A 23,532-nucleotide genomic window follows, 5' to 3' on the forward strand; every position below is an offset into this window, starting at 1 on the left:
TTATTTCTTCACTGGCTTTATCTACTTGGTATAACTACAGACACCAATTCAGTCGTATTTCCAAACTTAAAACCTATTAGTTAAATAAAACACGACAAAGATGGCCAGATAGGTGATGTGTCACAGATGTAGCATATTGTGGCAGATGGAGGCCAGTACAATCAACAGCAACCACGTCTGTACTCAGCGTCTATAGCTTGAGGAACTTCTGCTGTGAGTTAGTGAGCTGGAGTTTGAGGTTTGGACACTGCAAGTTCTAGGGAGAGGAAAAGTTGAACACTTTGTTCCAGAAGGCAGTCCTTAGACTCAGAATTTCAGATTATCCCATGGTCAGGGACAGGAATGTTTGACAGTGAATGAGGCAGGTATGAGGATCTAGAAAGCAGCGGAGGAGGAGCCCCGGCTTTTGCAATTGTCCAAAAAGTTAAACATTCATAGAATCCCTAAGAGTGTGGAAGCAGGCCATTCGGCTCATCAGGTCCACACCAAACCTCCTACCCAGACCCACTCCCTCTACACTATCTCTGTAACCCTGCATATCCCATGGCTGATGCACCTAGTCTGCACATTCCTTGACACTATGGGCAATTTAGTATGGCCAATCCATGCAACCTGCAACATCTTTGGACTGTTTAAGAAAACTGAAGCACCCAGAGGAAACTCATGCAGACACAGGGAGAACGTGCAAACATGACACAGGGAGTTGCCTAAGGATGGAATCGAACCCGAATCCCAGGTGCGGTGAGGTGGCAATGTTAACCACTGAGTCCCTTGTAGTGTGAGCAGGGACTGCAGGAACAATGAGTAAAATGACAACAGCACAGTGATACAGGAACCACTTAAGAAGTAAAAAGGAATGTAACTGTGGACAGGATAGATACTTAGGATAGATACTGTTCTCTGTGGTTGATAGAAGGGGTCCTGAACACACTGTTGTCTGCCTGTTTGCCAGGGTCAAAGACATCTCTTTCAATAGGACCTTTCACTGGGAGGGGAGAATTCAGCTGTTGTGGTTCACATGGTAACAGTGACATCGACCAGACCAGGAAAGAGGCCTTGCTGAGAGAGTCTGAACACTCAAACTGAAAAGCAGTACCACAAAGATAATATTTCTGGGTCAATAAAACCAAAATACCCCGAATGCCGGAATTCTGAAACATACACAGAGAATGGTGGGCGGCACGGTGGCACAGTGGTTAGCACTGCTGCCTCACAGCGCCTGAGACCCGGGTTCAATTCCCGCCTCAGGCGACTGACTGTGTGGAGTTTGCACGTTCTCCCCGTGTCTGCGTGGGTTTCCTCCGGGTGCTCCGGTTTCCTCCCACAGTCCAAAAGATGTGCAGGGTCAGGTGAATTGGCCATGCTAAATTGCCCGTAGTGTTAGGTAGGGGGTAAATGTAGGGGTAGGGGTATGGGTGGGTTTCGCTTCGGCGGGTCGGTGTGGACTTGTTGGGCCGAAGGGCCTGTTTCCACACTGTAATGTAATCTAATCTAATCTTGTAGTATCTGAGGAGAGGAAAGCAGAGGAAACATTTTAACTCCTCTTCAGAGTAGTCTCTGGAGTATAATGTGAGCCATGAGCAAATTGGTATGGAGGAAATAAGATCGAGGTGTTAAATGATAGAACGGTAGAGGCAGAACATTTTAGAAGTACTTAGATATACACTTGCAATACCAAGTTACATAAAGCTATTGAACAAGTGCTGGAAAATAGCATTAAAGTAGTTAGGTAGTTGTTTTGACTGGTGTCAATTCCGTGGGCTGAAGGACCCTTTTTCTATGCTGTTTCCCTCTGTCACTCTTTGTCTCAGTGATAGGTGTGAGAGAAATGGGTTTCAAGTCATGGGGCATTAACACCAGTATCAGGGAGAAAGAGGGAGCTGCATTGTTGGGAAGGCCTTCATGAAACCAAAGTGAGATAGTAAGAGACAGAGTGTATAAGCATATGAGTGTGCCAGCAAATACAAATAGAATTGGGAAAATGGTAAAAAGACAGAATTAAAGGATCTTTATCTGATTGCTGGCAACATCCATAACGAGATTATAAATTGATAGCATAAGTAGAAAAGGGTGAATACGACATGAAAGCCAATACAAGGCATAATTACAAAGTGACCAGAGAAAGCTGAGTATTTAACAGTTTTTGACATTTTGAAAGGATAGGTACAAAAATAAAGTTGGATGAGATGGAGGATAAGATCAGGTTGAGTAAAAGAGATTGAGATCAGATACAGTATTAATATAGGATGAAGTCAACTGCAGTATTATGGGGGATGAGAAGAGGTACAGTAATAGGGAATGAGGCAGAATACAGGAATAGTAAGGGATGAGATTGGGTCGAGTATTAATTGAGGATGAGATCAAGTATAGTATTCGTAGGGATGAGATCAGATGGAGTATTAATAGGGGAACAGGTCAGGTCCAGCATTAGGTGTTGCGATCATGTACAATATTAATATGGAAAGAGAGCAGGTAGAATGTAAATAGCAGATGAGATTGAGTGCAGTATTAGGAGATGAGATCAGTACAATATTAGAGGCTGTGACTGGGTACAGTATTAATCGGGTACATGATTAGAGGATGTGAACAAGTACAGCATTCATGGGGGATGGGATCAGGACAGTATTGAGGATGAGGTCAGGAAGAATATTAACAAGGGATGTGATCCAGTACACTATTAGAGCAGGAAATCTGCATAGATTTCGGTGATGAGATTAGGTACAGTATTAATAGAGGATGGGGTCAGATACAGAATTAGAGAAGGAGAGCATGAAGGATGAGATTGGGTCCAGAGTAGAATACAATATCCTTTATTGTCACATGCATTCCTGTACAGAAGTAATGGAGTACAGTGAAAAGTTTTTACAATGGATTAGGGCCGATCAAAGACAGTAGTGGGAAGTTGTGTGTGGAATCTAAGGACATAGGGGAAGCGCTTAATAAATACTTTTCATCAGTATTCATATTGGGAAAGGGCAATGTTCGTGAGAATATGGAGATACAGGCTACTAGATTGGATGGGATTAGGTTGACAAGGAGGAGGGTTTAGCAATTTTGGAAGATCTGTAAATAGGTAAGACCCTTGGGCCAGATGAGATTTATCCTCAGATTCTCTGGGAAGCCAGGGAGGAGATTGTAGAGCCTTTGGCTTTGATTTTTATGTCATCATTGTCGACAGGAGTAGTGCCAGAAGATTGGAGGATAGCAAATGTTGTACCCTTGTTTAAGAAGGGGAGTCGGGACAATCCCTGGTAATTATAGACCAGTGAGCCTTACTTCAGTTGTGGGTAAGGTGTTGGAAAAGATTATAAGAGATAGAATTTGTAATCATCTGGAAAGGAATAACTTGATTAGGGATAGTCAGCACTGTTTTGTGAAGGATATGTCGTGCCTAACTAACCTTATTGAGTTCTTCAAGAAGGTGACAAAACAGATGGATGAAGGTAAAGCAGTTGATGTGGTGTATATGGACTTCAGTAAGGCATTTGATAAGGTTCCACACAGTGGACTATTGCACAAAATACAGAGTTTCAGGATTGAAGGTGATTTTGTGGTTTGGATCAGACATTGTCTAACTGAAAGAAGACAGAGGATGGTGGTTGATGGTAAATGTTCATCCTGGAGCTCAGTTACCAGTGGTGTGCCGCAAGGATCTGTTTTGGGGCCACTGCTGTTTGTGTGGAAAACAATTGCCCGCATGGATCATTTTGTATCTTACCCTTTCACTTAAACTTATGCCCTCTAGTTTTAGACTCCCATACCATGGGAAAAAGCTGTCAGCTATCTTATATAGATTTTATCAACCTCTATAACGTTATCCCTCAGTCTTTACACTCCAGGGAAACAAAGTTCCATCTTATCTAGCTTCTCCTTATAACTCAAACCTTCCAGCCCATGTAGCATCCTAGTAAATCTTTTCTGCACTATTTCAAGTTTAATAATATATTTTCTGTAGTAGGCTGATGAGAACTGCACACAGTACTCCAAATGTGGCCTTTTTCAACTCCTACACTCAGTGCTCTGACCAATGAAAGCAAGCATGCTGAAATCCTTCTTCACCACCGCGTCTACCTGTGACTACTTTCAAGGAGCTAGATCTCTTTATTCTAGAATACTCTGCAGGACCATACCATTGACTGTGTAAGTTCTGCCCTGATTTGACCTACCAAAACCTTGCATTAACTAAATTAAACACCATCTGCCATTCCTCAGCCCACTGGCCCAGTTGATAAAGATCTCGCTGTATTCCCAAATTTCAAAGAATGATCACCGGAACCCCTAAGTTTCTCTGTTATACATCACTACCCAGGGCCCAACCATTAATTATATAAGTCATGCCCATGTTTGTTTTCCCAAAATGCAATGCTTCACATTTATCCAAATTAAACTCCATCTGTCATTCCTCATTGACTCAATTTTTGATCAAGTTCTCTTTGTAATTTTAGATAACCTTCCTCACTGGCCACCACACCATAATCTTGGTGTAATTTGCAAATTTACTAACCATACCTCCTAAATTCTGCTCCAAATCATTTACAGGCAATTCTGCTATAACGCGTGCTATAACGCGTGTGAATTGGCTATAACATGATTGAAGAATATAGACCATGATTTATATAAGGCAAATCTTTCTTACCTGTATTGGCTGTAAAGCGATTCTAGTCCCATTGGTTTAAATGGTGCTGCTATTGCGTGATTTTCTTATAACATGGGATTGCACAAGAATGGAACAATTGCGTTATACCAGACTGTATATAAGTGATGAATAAAAGTGGACGTAGCACCGATCTCTGTGGCACGTTGCTGGTCGCTAGTCTCCCGTTTGAAACATCTACTGTACTACCCGTTGTCTACTTTCTTGGTCACCCCTTCAAAAAACTCAAAGAAATTTGTGAGACTTGATTTCCCATGCACAAAACCATGCTCACTATCCAAAATGAGTCCTTGCCTCTCCAAATGCATGTACATCCTGTGTCTCAGAATCCCCTCTAACAACTTACCCACTCCAGATGTTAGACTCGCCAGTCTGTAGTTCCCAGGCATTTCCCTGCAGCCTTTCTTAAATAATGGTACAACATTAGCCACCCTCCAATCTTTGGGCACTTCACCCGTGGCTGTCAGTGATACAAATATCTCCCCTAGGGGTCCTGCAATTTTCTCCCTAGCCTCCCATAAAGTCCTGGGATAAACTTCATCAGGTCCCTTAATGCATTTTAAGACTTGCAGCACCTCCTCTTCTGTAATGTGGATTCTCTTTAAGACATCACTATTTATTTCCCCAGAATCCCTTGCACCATGCCTTTCTCAACAGTAAATAGTGATGAGAAATATTCATTTAGGATATCACGTATCTCTTGTGGCTGATACATAGCTGACCTTGTTAGTCTTTAAGAGGTCCTATTCCCTCTCCAGTTACTCTTTTGCCCTTAATGTACTTGCAGAATTCCTTTGGATTCTCCTTCACCTTATCTGCTGTCCTGATTTCTCTCTTAAGTGTACTCCGACATCCTCTATACTTCTCAAAGAATTCCATTGATCCCAGCTGCCGATACATTTATATGCCTCCTCCTTTTCCTTGACCAGGACCTCAGTAACTTTAGTCATCCAGGTTCCCTACTCCTGTCAGCATAACCCTTTACTCTAACAGGAACATCATATCCCTGAGCCCTCATTAACTCACTTTTGAAAGCTTCCACTTACCAGACATCCCTTTATTTGGAGCCTCCCCCAATCAATGTTTGAAAGCTCCTGTCTAAAACCATCCAAATTTAGCCTTGCCCCAACTTTGAAAATCAATTTGTGGATCAGACCTATTCTTTTCCATAGCTATTTCAAAACTAATTGAATTATGATTACTGTCCCAAAGTGCTCCTCCACTAACACATCTGTTGCTTGCCCTACCTTATTTCCCAAAAGAAGGTCATGTTTTGCTCCTTTTCTAATAGAACCATTTATATACTGCATGAGAAATGCTTTCTGAACACATTCCCTTCAGTTCGGGGCCCAATCTCTTCACCCATTAATACGGGACACAATCCCATCCCCTATTAACACTGGGCTCCATCCCATCCCATCCCCTATTAATACTGGGCCCCATCCCATCACTATTTAATACTGGGCCCCATCCCATCTCCTATTAATACTGGCCCCATCCTATTCCCTATTAATACTGGGCGCCATCCCATCCCCTATTAATGCTGGGCCCCATTCCAACCCCTAATAATACTGGGCCCCATTCCATCCCCTAATAATACTGGGCCCCATCCCATTCCCTATTAAAACTGGGTGCCATCCCATCTCCACCCAAACCCTTAACTCTATGGCAGTCCCAATCCATGTTAGGAAAGTTAAAGTCCCATTACAGTATTAAGAGGATGGGACTGGTACAGTATGAATGGGTGATGAAATCAGATACAGTATTAGAGAAGGAGAGCAAGGACAGCATGAATAGTGGATGAGATAATATATAGTATAAATAGGGGGTGAGATCAGGTACAGTTTTATGGGGTGAGAGCAAGTATGGTATTAATGGAGGTTGACATTGGGTACAGAATTAAGAGTATGAGATTAAGTAGAGTATGAATAGGGGATGAGATCAGGGGGTGTATTAGTAGGGGTGTGAATTGGACTCAGTATTAATAGGGGTGTGAATTGGACTCAGTATTAATAGGGGATGAGATTGGGCCCAGTATTAATAGGAGATGAGATTGGGACCAATATTAACAGATGAGATGAGATTGGGCCCAGTATTAATAGGAGATGAGATTGGGACCAATATTAACAGATGAGATGAGATTGGGCACAGTATTAATAGGGGGTGAGATTGGGCCCAGTATTAATAGGAGATGAGATTGGGCCCAGTATTAATAGGGGGTGAGATTGGGCCCAGTATTAATAGGGGATGAGATTGGGCACGGTATTAATAGGGGATGAGATTGGGCACAGTATTAATAGGGGATGAGATTGGGCACAGTATTAATAGGGGATGAGATTGGGCACAGTATTAATAGGAGATGAGATTGGGCACAGTATTAATAGGAGATGAGATTGGGCACAGTATTAATAGGGGATGAGACTGGGCACAGTATTAATAGGGGATGAGATTGGGCACAGTATTAATAGGGGGTGAGATTGGGCCCAGTATTAATAGGGGATGAGATTGGGCACGGTATTAATAGGGGATGAGATTGGGCACGGTATTAATAGGGGATGAGACTGGGCACAGTATTAATAGGGGATGAGATTGGGCACAGTATTAATAGGGGATGAGATTGGGCACAGTATTAATAGGGGATGAGATTGGGCACAGTATTAATAGGAGATGAGATTGGGCACAGTATTAATAGGGGATGAGATTGGGCACAGTATTAATAGGGGATGAGACTGGGCACAGTATTAATAGGAGATGAGATTGGGCACAGTATTAATAGGAGATGAGATTGGGCCCAGTATTAATAGGGGGTGAGATTGGGCCCAGTATTAATAGGGGATGAGATTGGGCACGGTATTAATAGGGGATGAGATTGGGCACGGTATTAATAGGGGATGAGACTGGGCACAGTATTAATAGGGTATGAGATTGGGCACAGTATTAATAGGGGATGAGATTGGGCACAGTATTAATAGGAGATGAGATTGGGCACAGTATTAATAGGGGATGAGATTGGGCACAGTATTAATAGGGGATGAGATTGGGCCCAATATTAATAGGAGATGAGATTGGGCCCAGTATTAATAGGGGGTGAGATTGGGCCCAGTATTAATAGGGGATGAGATTGGGCACGGTATTAATAGGGGATGAGATTGGGCACAGTATTAATAGGGGATGAGACTGGGCACAGTATTAATAGGGGATGAGATTGGGCACAGTATTAATAGGGGATGAGATTGGGCACAGTATTAATAGGAGATGAGATTGGGCACAGTATTAATAGGGGATGAGATTGGGCACAGTATTAATAGGGGATGAGATTGGCACAGTATTAATAGGAGATGAGATTGGGCACAGTATTAATAGGAGATGAGATTGGGCACAGTATTAATAGGGGATGAGATTGGGCACAGTATTAATAGGGGATGAGACTGGGCACAGTATTAATAGGGGATGAGATTGGGCACAGTATTAATAGGGGATGAGATTGGGCACAGTATTAATAGGGGATGAGATTGGGCACAGTATTAATAGGAGATGAGATTGGGCACAGTATTAATAGGGGATGAGATTGGGCACAGTATTAATAGGGGATGAGATTGGGCACAGTATTAATAGGAGAGAGATGGTGCTCAGTCTTAATAGGAGATGGGATTGGGTACAGTAACAAGAAATTATCATGTCTGTGAAAATCAAGGTGTGGAATCAGTTTGTTAACAAAGAGCAAAAGGTAGGCGGGGCCTGGACAAGAAGGATTGGTTGCACCTAAACCTGAGGGGGACCAATATCCTGGCAGGGAGGTTGCTACTGTACTTAGGAGGGTACAGACTAGTGTAGTGGGTTACGGGGTGGGGTGGTGGGAATGGAATCAGTGCATTAGGTCAGCAAGTAAAATAACTGAGCAGGAGTCAGACACTAAGGCCAGTTGAACGAAGAGGAAGAACAGACGGGGTCACATTACTAAACATGGAAAGGCTGGCAGTCTGCAGTTTATTTGTTTTAATGCATGGTGTATGACAGGTAAGGTAGATGAACTTAGTGCTTGAATTCATATATATAACTATGATGTTGTAGCGATGACAGAGATTTGGTTGGGAGTGGAACGAGAGTGGGAGCTTAATGTTTTGGGATTTGGATGTTTTAGGTGAGATAGCGAGGGATGTGAAAGGGATAAGGATAATATCACAGCTGTACTGAGGGATGACACCTTGGAGCTATCATCCAGCAAGCCATATGGTTAAAGGTCAGGAATAGGAAGGGTGTAATCACTTTGATGCAATTGTACTACAGGCCACTGAACAGCCAGCAGGTGATAGAGGGACAGATTATGGAAAAATATAAAAACAACAGGGCTGTTGAAGTGACTGATTTTAACTTCCCATGTATTGGCTGGGACTCACTTAGCACCAGGGGCTTGGACGTGGGGGATTTATTTGATGTGTCCAGGATGATTTTCTGAAATACAGAGGAACCTCGATTATCCGAACGAGATGGGCGGGCATTATTTCGTTTGGATAATTGATTATTCGGTTAATTGATTTCCTCTGGGGCTCGGAGTTTTCTATGCAGCCTGCTCCTATTCAGGAGACAAGGCAGCAGCACACCGCGGATGGGTCCCCGACCCCCACCCGCCCCCAACCCCATCCGCCCCACCTCGCCCCCCTGCCTGCCCCCAACCCCGTCTGCCCCCACCTTGCCCCCCCCCCCAACCCCATTCACTCCCACCCTGCCCCCAACACCGTCTGCCATCACCATGCCCTCCCTACCCCCATCCGCCATGTTGATTAGAGTTCTCAGGATCACATGTTCCTGTGAAAATAAGAGATAAGGATAGCAAGACCCGGAAACCTTGGATGACGAGTGAAGTTGAGAGTTTAGTCAAAAAAAAAGCATACATAAGGGTTCGGAAACTGAAAAATATAAAGAAAGCAGGAAAGAGTTCAAAGAAGAAATTAGGAGGGTCAACAAGAGCCATGAAATGTCTTTGACAAACAGGATTAAGAAAAATTCCCAGGACATCTTATACAAATATAAGGAGCAAATCAAATACAAAGGAGTGAATTTAGCTGTGGAGCTAGAGGAGGTTAGTGATGTCCTTAATGAATACTTGCATCGGTATTCACAAATGAGAAGGGTATGGTGAATACGAGTCTCCAGAGGGGTACATTGATGTTCCAGGGCATATCAGTGTTAAAAGAAAAGGAAGAGGTATTGGGTGTTTTGAAAAACATTAATGTAGACAAGTCACCAGGACCTGATGGGATCTATTCCAGAATCCTGAGGGAAGCTGGTGAGGAAATTGCTGGGGCTTTGTATTATGAAGTCATAAGAATATATGCTCACTCTAAGATAAAAAGTGTTTTTTGAATTTTAAAGTAAATTTAAAGTACAGCCAAGCAGCCAGAATAGAACAGCTAAGAGACAGGCTATTCTAAACTAGATACACATTGAAAATGACTGTTAAATGGATATCTGTGTTTTGTTTGCTGTTTTGACAATAATTCAAATTTAACCAATTAATTTAAATGATGCCCAGGATACTAAACCCCAATTGAGTTTGAATTTACTGTATTGCCAACATCAGACCAATCAGAGGGAACAATGTTGGGGGTGTAAAAAACACAGGCAGTTTGAAAATTGATCAGAGCAAGTGCAGGAGAGCCGAAGAGCAAAGGCTATTGCTCTCAAAGAAATTTCAGAAGGCACTATTTATCAAAAGGTACTGTTTCCTGTAAGAAAGAAACACTCGCAGTAAAAAGAAAGATGACCCAGAGAGAAGACAGCAGAATCAGAAAACAAGAAGGAAGACAACATAAGAGACTGTGTGTGGATTTGAGATTAAGTTAATGTAATGTTTAATAATTGTGTTATTGGAACAGCATATTAATGGCATTATGTTCAGTTAAAGGATCGTGATTAGTTAGGGGAAAGAGTGTTTGGTTTGTTAATAATTTTGTTTAGTGTTCGTTATTAGAGTTAGGAAAATAAATTGTTATTTTTCTTTAAATAGTGGAAATTAGGAGTTTTCTTTGATTCACTCACACATTTAGCAGATAATGAGGTGAGGTGAGCTTTTCTGGGTGTCTTGTTTTAATTAGCAGGAGTGTTCAACCACCATGGCATAGCGCTTGTATGAAATTTTTGTATCCTCTTTAACCATAGAAGTTCAAGAGGACAGAATAGCCAACATTGCTCCTTTGTTTCGAAGGGTCGAGCAGAGATAATGTGGTAAATTATAGGCCAATGAGACTTACATCAGTGGTAGGGAAGTTATTGGAGAAGATTCTTAGGGTCAGGATTTAATCCCATTTTGGTCAGCACTGCTGCCTCACAGGCCCAGGGGCTGGTGTTCAATTCCATCACTGGGTGACTATCTGTGCAGAGTTTGCATCTTCCTGTGTCAAAGTGGGTTTCCTCCAAAGTCCATGCTAAAGAACACTCTTCAGAGGGTCAGTGATACTTAATGGGCCAAATGGCCTCTATTTGCACTGCAGGGATTCTGTAATTCATTTGGAAAATATGAAAATATTAACACTAGATAGCATGGCTTTGTATAGGAAGGCCATATCTCACAATCTTGATTAAGCTTTTTTGAGGAAATGGCAAAGATGATTGATGAGGGAAAAGCAATAGACATTATTTACTTGGACTTTAATCAAGCTTTTGACAAGGTTCCATGTGGTAGACTAATTAGATCATATGGGATTCAGGGTGAGCTTGCCAATTGGATACAACATTGGCTTTGCGGTAGGGACAGAGAATTGTGTTGGAAGGTTGTTTTTCGGACTGGGGGGGGGGGGGTTCTGTGACCACTGGTGTTCCACAGTGATCAGTGCTGAGATCCCCGTTGCTTGTAATACATATAAATGATTGGGAGGAGAATGTAGGTATCCTGATTAGTAAGTTTGTGGATGACACAAAGTGGGAGGTGCGGATAGTGAGGAGGATTGCCAGAGGATACAGCAGGATGTAGATAGGCTGGAGACTTGGGCAGAGAAGTGGCAGATGGAGTTTAATCCGGACAAATGTGCGGTGATGCATTTTGAAAGATCTCATGCTGGAGGGAAGTATGCAGTAAATGGCAGGACCCTGAGTAGCATCAACATACATTGGGATATAGATGTCCATATCGACAGTTCCTTGAAAGTGGCAACACAAATGGATAAGATGGTCAAGAAGGCATATAGCAGTTGGGGCATAGAGTATAAAAATTGGCAAGTCATGTTGCAGCTGTGTAGAAGTTAGTCTACATTTGGAATATTGTGTATAGTTCTGGTTGCCACACTACCAGAAGGATGTGGAGACTTTGGAAATGGTGCAGAAAAGGTTTTAAGGGTATTAACTATAAGTTTACAGAATTATCAGAGGCATTGGTAGAATAGATAGTCAGAGTCTTTTTCCCAGGGTAAAAATGTCAATTACTAGGGAACATGTAAAAGGGAGAAAGTGAGGACTGCAGATGCTGGAGATCAGAGCTGAAAATGTGTTGCTGGAGAAGCGCAGCAGGTCAGGCAGCATCCAGGGAACAGGAGAATCGACGTTTCGGGCATAAGCCCTTCTTCAGGAATGAGGAAAGTTTGTCCAGCAGGCTAAGATAAAAGGTAGGAAGGAGGGACTTGGGGGAGGGGCGTCGGAAATGTGATAGGTGGAAAGAGGTCAAGGTGAGGGTGATAGGTCAGACTGGGGTGGGGGCGGAGAGGTCAGGAAGAAGATTGCAGGTTAGGAAGGCGGTGCTGAATTCGATGGATTTGACTGAGACAAGGTGGGGGGGAGGGGAAATGAGGAAACTGGTGAAATCCGAGTTCATCCCTTGTGGTTGGAGGGTTCCTAGGCGGAAGATGAGGCGCTCTTCCTCCAACCGTCGTGTTGCTGTGGTCTGGTCCAAAGACCTGCATATCCTTGATGGAGTGGGAGGGGGAGTTGAAGTGTTGAGCCACAGGGTGGTTGGGTTGGTTGGTCCGGGTGTCCCAGAGGTGTTCTCTGAAACGCTCCGCAAGTAGCCGGCCTGTCTCCCCAATATAGAGGAGGCCACATCGGGTGCAGAGGATGCAATAGATGATGTGTGTGGAGGTGCAGGTGAATCTGTGGCGGATATGGAAGTTTCCTTTGGGGCCTTGGAGGGAGGTGAGGGGGGAGGTGTGGGCGCAAATCTTGCACCTCCTGCGGTTGCAGGGGAAGGTGCCGGGAGTGGAGGTTGGGTTGGTGGGGGGTGTGGATCTGACGAGGGAGTCACGGAGGGAGTGGTCTTTACGGAATGCTGATAGGAGAGGGGAGGGAAATATATCCTTGGTGGTGGGGTCCGTTTGGAGGTGGCGGAAATGACGGCGGATGATGCGCTGTACGTGGAGATTGGTGGGGTGGTAGGTGAGGACCAGTGGGGTTCTGTCCTGGTGGCGGTTGGAGGGGCGGGGCTCAAGGGCGGAGGTGCGGGAAGTGGAAGAGATGCGGTGGAGGGCATCGTCGACCACGTCGGGGGGGAAATTGGGGTCCTTGAAGAAGGAGGCCATCTGGGTTGTGCGTTTTTGGAACTGGTCCTCCTGGGAGCAGATGCGGCGGAGTCGAAGGAATTGGGAGAATGGGATAGCGTTTTTACAGGGGGCAGGGTGGGAGGAGGTGTAGTCCAGGTAGCTGTGGGAGTCGGTCGGTTTGTAGTAGGTGTCCGTGTTGATTCGGTCGCCTGAGATAGAAATAGAGAGGTCGAGGAAGGGGAGGGAGGAATCTGAGACTGTCCAGGTGAATTTGAGGTCGGGGTGGAAGGTGTTGGTGAAGTGGATGAACTATTCAACCTCCTCGTGGGAGCACGAGTTAGCGCCGATACAGTCATCGATGTAGCGGAGGAAAAGGTGGGGGGTGGGGCCAGTGTAGTTGCAGAAGATGGACTGTTCCACATATCCTACGAAGAGGCAGGCATAGCTGGGGCCCATGTGGGTGCCCATGGCTACTTCTTTCGTTTAGAGGAAGTGGGAGGATTGGAAAGAGAAGTTGTTCAGGGTGAGGACCAGTTCAGTCAGTCGAAGGAGGGTGTCAGTGGAAGGGTACTGGTCGGTACGGCAGGAAAGAAAGAAGCAGAGGGCTTTGAGTCCTTCGTGATGGGGGATGGAGGTGTACAGGGACTGGATGTCCATGGTGAAAATAAGGCGTTGGGGACCGGGGAAGCGAAAATCATGGAGCAGGTGGAGGGCATGGGTGGTGTCCCGAACGTAGGTGGGGAGTTCTTGGACTAAGGGGGACAGGACGGTGTCAAGGTATGCGGAGATGAGTTCGGTGGGGCAGGAGTAAAAGGGAAAAGTTTAAAGAAGTGAGAGGCAAGTTTATTCCATGGAGGGTGACAGTGCCTGGAGTGCACTGCCAGAGGAAGATACAATCATAGAATTTAAGAGGAGTCTTGACAAATACATGAATAGGCAGGGAGTAGAGAGGAACAGACTGTAGAGACAAAAGGTTTTTAGTTTAGAAAGGCATTGTATGAGAGCAGTTTTGGTGGGCCGAAGCACCTCATCCTGTGCTGTACTTTTCTTTGTTCTTTGAATTGCTCTGTGCTTCCATGCTCAGTCTTTTCTTTATTATGATCATGTTGGCTTGCTGCTTCACTCTGAATTCTGCTTCTAATACCTCAATAAATACACAGAAATGCATAGGCATTTACTGAACAATTTGCTGTACTGGACACTGCCTGTATTTGTAATCTGTTGAAACTTAATGCAGCCTTGTCTTCTGTTTCCTCTTGTCTCTGGCATTTTCTGATATGCAGATTCTAGCAGCTACTGGCAGTACCCAGACAATAACACTCAATTAATCATTTTCCCTGCTTGACCATATGAGGCACTACACAGTAGAGGGACGGGTCTCCTTTTCCCTTTGAACCTGTGTGAGGATCTTTCTTAATTGAATGACAGTACCTGCAGGCAAGCTGTAGCAGCAAAGACCAAGAACCTGGGAGATCCAGCAACAGGAAAGGTCTTTGATTGCAATAAGTTCAATAGTCCAGAAGGCATCTTTCAATGTTATTTCGGTCTCAAATCTCTAATTTGTCATTGTATTCTATGATTGGTCTAAAACATTATTTTCCAGTTGTCAGGTAACAAGATGGAAGTTTGAAAATTGTGGTAATAGCTGCAACCACTGAGAGCTTGTGTATCTGTGGGATAGAGCAGAACCGTGAGAACCTTCAGCTCTGTCACAGTCTGAGCAATCACTTGAAACCAGCCACAACACCACATGAAAGAGCTGAGAATATCTGCACTGACTGTGTTCTCCGCTTCCTCCACCCTTGTTCAAACAGATCTCTGCACTCCTGAGCAGGCTGCAATCCACCAGCTATTCACAATGCTTGGTGAAAATCAGCCATTACTGTAGGAGGAAATACTGTATAGATTCATCTCAGTCATGTTAAAGGTACACTCCATTCCTCAGCCATGTAACTTGCTCTAATGTTCCCTATATTCTGTCCTCTCTAACTACCTATGGGTTTTATGCTTGGATGCCATGTACCCTCATACTGAGAAGGGGTTCACCATAGAGTCATTATGGCACAGAAGTAGATCACTCAGCCCATCAATTCCATGCTATAATTTGTTTAGTTTTGCAGATCATCATGAAATGGCAATCTTGAGAGACTTGAGGCTAACAGGTTCTTCACAGGAGACTTTACTGTGTTTAGGGGGAGCTGCTGTTTTTCAGAGTGGAAACCGGCATAGCAGAAACATTGTGTACTGACTGTACTTGTCAAATGCAACTTCTCACAACCTTATAAAACCGCAAATATTTCACAGGTATTTCCACTGGTAGGAAAGGTGTGTCATTTTCACACAGAACATTCCTTCAAGTCTAGCTCATATTACATGAGCAGGGAATTTCTCCAAAGTCTTGGACTGACATTTGTAACAGAGTTGCTCCAGAAGTCATACCTCATTCACTAATTGTAATGAGCTCTGTTGAATCAGAAATAGGGGATGGGTTTCTCCTTTCACTGAAAGGTTTAAGGATTTTCTAAATGGTGACACTTCACAGTGCTATATATTGTGACATTTCCTCTCTGCCCTTGCACCTCATTCAAGCATAGCACAGAACACTCCTTGTGAAACCCTTGAAAGCACTACACCTATAGCTGTAGGCACAGACTATTAATCTCTTTGCAGCTTATTTTGTTTCCCTGCCTTTCTCTGTTAACTACTCACTGGTACTGGGCCAGTTGTTGGTAATTCTTCTGGCTCCACTCCAATTAATGTTGTCCATTGATTCTAACATGAGGAGCACCAGTGTAAAGCCACACATGCCCTCCTCTGAGTTCTACATTTCCCAGGGCAATGATCTGACGTAGGAACCTGAGTTCATTTTCTTTTCCTTCGGCTGATAACAGTCACATTAAGAGGAAGGCAGGAGTGGGCAACAGGAAAACAGGCCTCTCCACTTGTCACAAGAATATATATCTCAAAATGAATTGAAAAGATATTGGAGAAGGAATGGAAGATCCAATTGTTGTGATCCATGTTGGAACCAGGAAGAGGTCCATTTCGGAGGCTTTCAAGAGGTGAATTAAAACTCAGGAATTTGAGATTTAATATTTCTGGATTATTCCTAGAATAATGTGCAAATTGGCATAATGATAAGCAAGCTCAGCTTGCAGCTGAGAAAGTGTGGGAAAGAGGGAACCTATTTAATGGAACACTGGCACCAGTACTGGAACAGAATCATGGGATGATGCAGAAGGAGGCCATTGGTCAATTGTGCCTGCATGTCTCTATTATGTAGTGTTCATCTCCTGTTTTCTTCCCAAATCGCTGCACACCATTACTATCCAAAAAAAACACCCAATACTTTCGAATACCGCAATCGAACCTGCTTCCACCATATTTCCAGGCGTTGTATTTCATACCCTAACTACTCACTGTGTTAAAAAGTATTTCTTACATCACATATGTTTTGTTTGCACATCACTTTCAGTCTATGCCCTCTCATTCGTGTTTGTTTTATGAGCAGAAACAGCTTCACTCTATTTATTCTGTCCAGACCACTTGTGATTTTGGGCATAGTATGTCATACTGAGCCCATTAATAGTGAAAGGTTTAGAGAAAGCAGAATTCTTAAAATGAATCCAGGACAATTTTTTTAAGCCAGTAAGTAGCAGGCCCGAAAGAAAGTAGGCAGTCCTAGTCTTAATTTTAGGTAACGAAGCTGGACAAGCAGTTCAAGTACCAGTGGGGGAGTATTTTGCAGACAGTAATCATAGCTCTGTTAGATTATGGAGTTCAATGCAGCTAAATGTGAGATGATGCACTTTGGGAAGAATAACAGGAAGGCAGAGTATTGGGTCAATGGAAAGATTCTTGGTAGTGTGGATGTGCAGAGAGATCTTGGAATCCATGTACATAGATCCCTGAAAGTTGTCACCCAGGCGGATAGTGCTGTTAAGAAGCATACGGTGTGTTAGGTTTCATTCGTAGAGGGATTGAGTTCCGGAGCCGCAATTTCATGCTACAACTATACAAAATGCTAGTGCGGCCACACTTGGAATATTGTATACAGTTCTGGTTGCCATATTTCAGGAAGGATGTGGAAGCATTGGAAAAGGTGCAGAGGAGTTTTACCAGGATGTTGCCTGGTCTGGAGAGAAGGTCTTATGAGGAAAGGCTGAGAGACTTGGGTGTGTTCTCATTGGAAAGAAGAAGGCTAAAAGGGGATTTGATAGAGACGCACAAGATGATCAGAGGATTGGATAGGGTAGACAGTGAAGGTCTTTTTCCTAGGATGATGACGTCAGCTTATACGAGGGGGCATAGCTGCAAGTTGAGGGGTGATAGATTTAAGACAGATGTCAGAGGCAGGTTCTTTACGCAGCGAATGGTAAGGGTGTGGATTGCCCTACCTGCTAATGTAGTCAACTCAGCCACATTAGGGAGATTTAAACAATCCTTAGAGAAGCACATGGATGGTGATGGGACGAGCTGAGAATAGTTCACAGGTCGGTGCAACATCAAGGGCCGAAGGGCCTGTTCTGCGCTGTATTGTTCTATGTTCTATTCAAGATTGTTATGGAGAAGAACAAGAATGATCCTGAAATCAAAGTTCTCTTCTGGGGAAAGCTGATCTTAATAAGGCAAGATACGGTGGACTGGATAAGTAATCTGTCTCAGAACAGTGGGATATATTCAAGAAAAAATATGGACAGTATAGGGCTAACATGTTCAAGTAAAGAAAAAAAAGGGACCATCAAATCCTCTGAACCCTGAATATTGAGGGATATGCAGCACTGTTACTTGCCAGTATCCTTTGAGCAAGTCGAACTTTGAAATATAAGTTGCTTGTCCGACCTTTTCAACACAATCTTCCAAATGCAGAATCGGATATGCATCTGTCTTTGTAATGGCATTGAATTTGCAATAGTCCACACAAAATCGTTGGGTACCATCTGGTTTTGGCACCATTACTATGGGTTAGCTCCAGTCACTGTAATTCACTTTGATTATGTTGTCTTGGAGCATGTGTTCAATTTCCTTTTGAACCCATGCCAACCTTAGAGGGTTATGCCTATAAGGATGTTGCTTAATTGGAACAGCATCTCCTATATCTATTGTCATGCATAATTAAGTTTGTACTTTCAGCTTATTTCCACATATCTCCCCATGCGATAGTAATAATCCTTAAGGTCGTTTCGATTTTCCTTTGTAAGGTAACTCAATAGTTTGTCCCAATGCTTGACAACTTCCTCATTGTTCAGTTTAATTTGAGAAATGTTCAATTCCGCATCCTCTGAAATTGGTTCTTCACTCTGTTGTAACCAATGACTGTGTCTCCAAAGGCTTTCTTTCTCTGTCAAAATACCTATTGAGCACATTCACATGTCACACTCTGTGAGATTGCTTTCCGTCTGAAGTCCTTATCAAATAGTTCACCTCATTCAACTTGCTTTCGACTTGATAAGGTCCACTGAATCTTGCCTTTACCACTGAAAGTAACACTCATACCTTATCTCCGATAGTTTGATTTCTTGTCTGCTTCTTGTTTCATTATATGCTGTGGTCCTTTTAAATACTGCCTAGCCAACTCCCCTGCTCTATTTAATCGTTCCCTAAAATTCGACACATCGTCCAAATATGTGGACTCTGAATCCTGGCTTATCAATTTCTTCTAAATCAATTTTAGTGGACCTCACACTTCATGCCCCAAAACTAATTCAAATGGACTGCATTTGGTTGATTCATTTGGTGCATCTCTGAACGCAAAAAGTACAAATGGAATTCCATTATCCCAACCATCTGGGTAGTCTTGACCATAAGCCCTCAACATGGTCCTTTATGTCTGATGCCACCTTTCTAGCGCTCCCTGCAATTCTGAATGGTACGCAGTAGATTTGAATTGTTTTATTCATAAACTGTTCATAACGTCCTTGAATAATCTGTGTCCTATGATCCTGCTCCACTAGCTATCTGACGAAGGAGCAGCATTCCAAAAGCTAGTGCTTCCAAATAAACCTGTTAGACTATAACCTGGTGTTGTGTGATTTTAATAAATAAAATAACAGTAAGGTGGACAACAAATGTCACTAAGGAATGACAAATACGCAGGACAAACGGTTTTCATTTCAAGGTTTTAAACAGCATTGGTTACCCTCTGCAGACTTTCCAAATATAACTTTCCATAGCTTTCTTAAATTAGAAACAATTCCCATAACCCTTGATTCCCTTACTGATTAAAAATCTGTCTACCTTAGTCTTGAATATAGAGCCTTGACAGCCCTACGTCATTAAACTTCCAGCTGATTAGTGAGGAACAGGCTTTGCAAAGGGTAGGTCATACCAAATGAATGTGATCAATCTCTTGAAGAAGCAGCTTAAGCAGTGAACAAGGGAATGTGTGAATAGTATTTCATAACAACATTCTGGCTAAAAGTGAGGCTCAAAACTGAAGCAATTTATTGACTTGGTTAGGAAACTGTTTGAACAACAGGAGACAAACACAGGGATCATGGACAATATGTAACCAATAGTGTTTTACAAAAATCTAATTTGAGATCTAAATCTTTCTCTGTAGTTATTAATGAACCAAATGTTGGAATAGAAAGCTATTGAAAACACTCTGTGTACTTGTGCTGATACCTTGTTGTTATGAAGATGTAGGAGTAATGTACCTTTAAGAGAGTAGATCTGATGCTTTGGGGTATAAATATGAGACATTTTGGAACAGTTAGCCAGAGCAGCAAAGAGAACTGCCAAGCACCAACAACAATAGAGAGACTGCCTATAGAAATATCTGCTCTCTTAAAGGTACCTTTATCTATCGATGACCTATGAAACAGAATCCCTAACAGGAAGAAAAGAGGACAGAGGCAAATACAGAGGATACTTGGCAAGCTGACTGGTTTTGAAATGTTATTTTTTTGGTAAAATGTAATTGGGATATTTAATCGGACCACTATTGTAGAGGGGAAGGTAAAAGATAGGTTTAGATAAATGAGTTGTAAGTAGTTATTAGTTAATTATTCTCTGTTAGACTTTAAAAAGTAAAATTAATTTTTACCTTTAATAGTGACTTTTGGGATAGTTCTTTGCCTCTTGAATGTCAACAGATTTCAGCATGGGTTAATTCATTTCTGTGTTGTGGGTTTAAATCAGCAGGGGGTGGAGGCAGGGGCGGGGTTTACCCAGTGTTGTAACATGGGGTCACCGAGCAATGATCAAGGAAAGACACCCTAGCTTGTCTGATCCAAGGGTTCTGGTGCCTCCGTTAGAAGAAAAATGCTGGGGATTTGAAATCAAAACAGAAAATGCGAAAGAAATTCAGGAATGGCAGCATCTGATGAGAGAGAAACATTTGAGTTGACATTTCAAATTGTTTCTTACATAGTACCTCAAACATTGACCTGACTGAGGTCATCTCAATACCCAGTCCATGAACTGCACCGGATCCAGGTCCACAGGAAAGAAACTGTCCTCTTTCTGAAGCACAGAACAGGGTGATAGCAGATGCAGGCTGGTGCAGATATGTGTAAAGTAACTGCGGCATTCCAAGGGGAGCACGTATACAATTAAAAATCTGTTTAGTTTGAGTCATTAATAGGCCATCTTTGAACTGAAAGATACTGAAGTGTGTGTGAGGTTCTTGTGTCGATTAGTGCTAATGTTTGAGAATCTCCACCTTCAAATTGTTTCCCTTTGTTTTGTGTGCCCTTTCTTTTCCAGATCTTCCAACTGCAATGAGAAGCTCCTCCAGTGTGGACCAAGCTGTGGTATCTCCACAGACAGACACTAGCAACTGCTCGGGTCAGGCAGGCAGATGCTCATACAATCCCCGCTGTCTTTGGGCAGATAGGTCTCGACTTGACTTGAAGACACTGAAGTTTACGAGTGGTGCAGATTTGCAGGTGGAGACCGTTCCACCTGGGATCCTGGACAAGGTTGACATGTTTTACTGCTGCGTTTCATGTGGCAAAGTGTTCTGGGAAGGTTCTCACTTCAACCGAATAGCATCCCAATTCCAGGAGGTGCTCCATGTGACTGACAAGAAGACATTTTATAATCTGTGACAGCTCTTGATGTGGTAGTCAATACTGGTCCTAGATTAGGCAGAACAAATTACAGCTTGCTCCTTGTCAATGAGGCAGTGCCTAGTTTTGGTGCATTATTTCTCCACGCATTGCAGCTTTTATATTAAGCCCATACTGTCGACGCCAGTCTGGAAAGTGCATGCCGAGGTTATGTTCAATCGTTGCTTCACTGACTAGTGAGACATACCAGTTACTACCTCTCCCCATCTGACCCTTCGCCTTGCCACTGACTCTGTTCTTGTCCTGTCACTGACTCCACTTTGCTATTGCAGGTGAGAAAGCATCCGTTCTGAAGCTGCTGCATGTCATTCTAATCTGCATGATTGTTTTAATGATTGTCAATGGCCATAGAGACTGTGTTTTGAACCAAAAACTGCAAGATCTCAAAGTAATTCTCTCAGTCTTCGGCTAGCAATGTTCAGGCAGCTCTGTCTTTTTTTTAAATGAGGTTTCCTGTATCACATTTTACATGAATAAAATGGACATTTGCCAAGCTGCTGTGCTGTTTGTTACTACTGAAATAAGAGAATAGAACTGTCATAACATAACTTGCATTGCTATAAATTTCAGTTTAAATATTTCAAGAAAAATTCTAAACAGATGTAAAGAACATGATATTTTCATTGAATATTTACAGGACAGAGAAGGTCTGTTAGTTCAGCAAGAACTACTCACCAAGTTCCTCCCCACCACTATTTCCCTCCAGCCCTGCAATTCTTTCCGTTCTGAAAATTACCCAATTCTCTTTTAAAATCACCATTGTAACTGGTTCCTTCACATTTGTGGACAGTGTATTCCAAATCCAAACCACTCTTAACAAAAACAAATTGTTTCTCCTCATATTGCCATTGCTACTGCTACCAATTACCTGAAATATCTCTCTCTGGTTTTTGATCAATGGTAGCAGAATTTTACAAACTGTCCAGACCCCTCTTGATTTTGAACACCTCAATCAAATCTCCTCTCAACTTTCTCCCACAGGGAGAACAGCTCGGCTTCACCCATCTATTCATGTATCTGAAGTTCCTCATTGTGGGAACTACTCCTGTGCACATTTTCGACATGCTTTCAAACCCTTTATATCCTTCTTAAAGTATAATGTCCACAGATGAACACAGTACTCCAGCTGAGGCCAAACCAGTTTCTGACACAAGTTTAACATAATTTCTTTTTAAAAATGTCTTTCTTGGGATGTGGGTGCCACTTGCTTGACGAACATTTATTGCTTCTCTCATCTCCTTTAAACTTATCCCCTTTTATTTTAAACCTATCTCCCTTAGTAATTACTGCATACTTCCCTCTTGCATTAGATCTCCCTAAATGCATCAACTCATATTTGTCTGGATTAAACTCTACCTGCCATTTCTCCACCCAAGTTTCTAGCCTATATATATCCTACTGTATCCTCTGGCAATTCTCGTCACAATCTGCAACTCTCCTAATTTTTCTGTCACCCACAAACTAACTAATCAGGCCACTTACATTCTTACCCATATCATTTATAAATATTGCAAACAACAGTGGTCCCTGCCGAAACCACTGGACGCAGAGCTCTAAGCTGAAAAACACTCTCCACTGCTAATCTCTGTCTTCTGTGACAGTTCTGTATCCATCTTACCAGCTCACGGCGGGTCCCATGTGACTTTACCTTTTTTTAGGTTAGATTACTTACAGTGTGGAAACAGGCCATTCGGCCCAACAAGCCCACACCGACCCGCCGAAGCGCAACCCACCCATACCCATTCCCCCCTGCCCCTAACACTATGGGCAATTTAGCATGGCCAATTCACCTCACCTGCACATCTTTGGACCGTGGGAGGAAACCGGAGCACCCAGAGGAAACCCACACAGACACGGGGAGAATGTGCAAACTCCACACAGTCAGACGCCTGAGGCAGGAATTGAACCTGGGTCTCTGGCGCTGTGAGGCAGCAGTGCTCACCACTGTGCCGCCCACTTTTGTATCTGCCTATCATGCCTGACCTTGCTAAAGTCCATATAGCCATGGATCACCCTGCCCTCATCAATCGTCTTTGTCACTTCCTTAAAAAATTGAATCAAATCTTGAGACCTGTTCTTCCCTGCACAAAGCCCTGCTGCTTATCACAAATAAGTACATATTTTCCCAAATGTGGGTAAATCCTATTGCTAAGAATCTTCTCCAATAATTTCCCTACCACAACATAATGTTGACATAATAGGATTATCCCTGTTGCCATTCTTCAATAAAGGAACAACGGTGGGCATTCTCCTGTCCTCTGGGACCTCTCCTATAATTAAACAGGATATAAAGATTCCTTACAAGGTCCCAGCAGTTTCCTCACCTGGCCCTCTCAGC

The 23,532-nt window shown here is 43.0% G+C and overlaps 1 protein-coding gene across 5 annotated transcripts in view; it reads left to right on the forward strand.

Annotated features, from left to right (window-relative positions):
• Positions 1-21,687, forward strand: part of exd3 (exonuclease 3'-5' domain containing 3) — a 451,102-nt gene extending 429,415 nt beyond the window's left edge. For all 5 annotated transcript variants that reach the window (XM_087998598.1, XM_087998600.1, XM_087998602.1 and 2 more), the window contains one exon: positions 20,830-21,687. In XM_087998598.1, the coding sequence (XP_087854724.1) occupies positions 20,830-21,173 (344 nt within the window). In that variant the 3' untranslated portion in view covers positions 21,174-21,687. The remainder of the gene's footprint in view (positions 1-20,829) is intronic.
• The last annotated feature ends 1,845 nt before the right edge of the window (positions 21,688-23,532 follow it).

Source organism: Chiloscyllium plagiosum, unplaced genomic scaffold (assembly GCF_037043375.1).
Source record: "Chiloscyllium plagiosum isolate Xiang-an unplaced genomic scaffold, Cpla_swu_hap1 HiC_scaffold_21, whole genome shotgun sequence".
NCBI classification, from domain to species: domain Eukaryota; kingdom Metazoa; phylum Chordata; class Chondrichthyes; order Orectolobiformes; family Hemiscylliidae; genus Chiloscyllium; species Chiloscyllium plagiosum.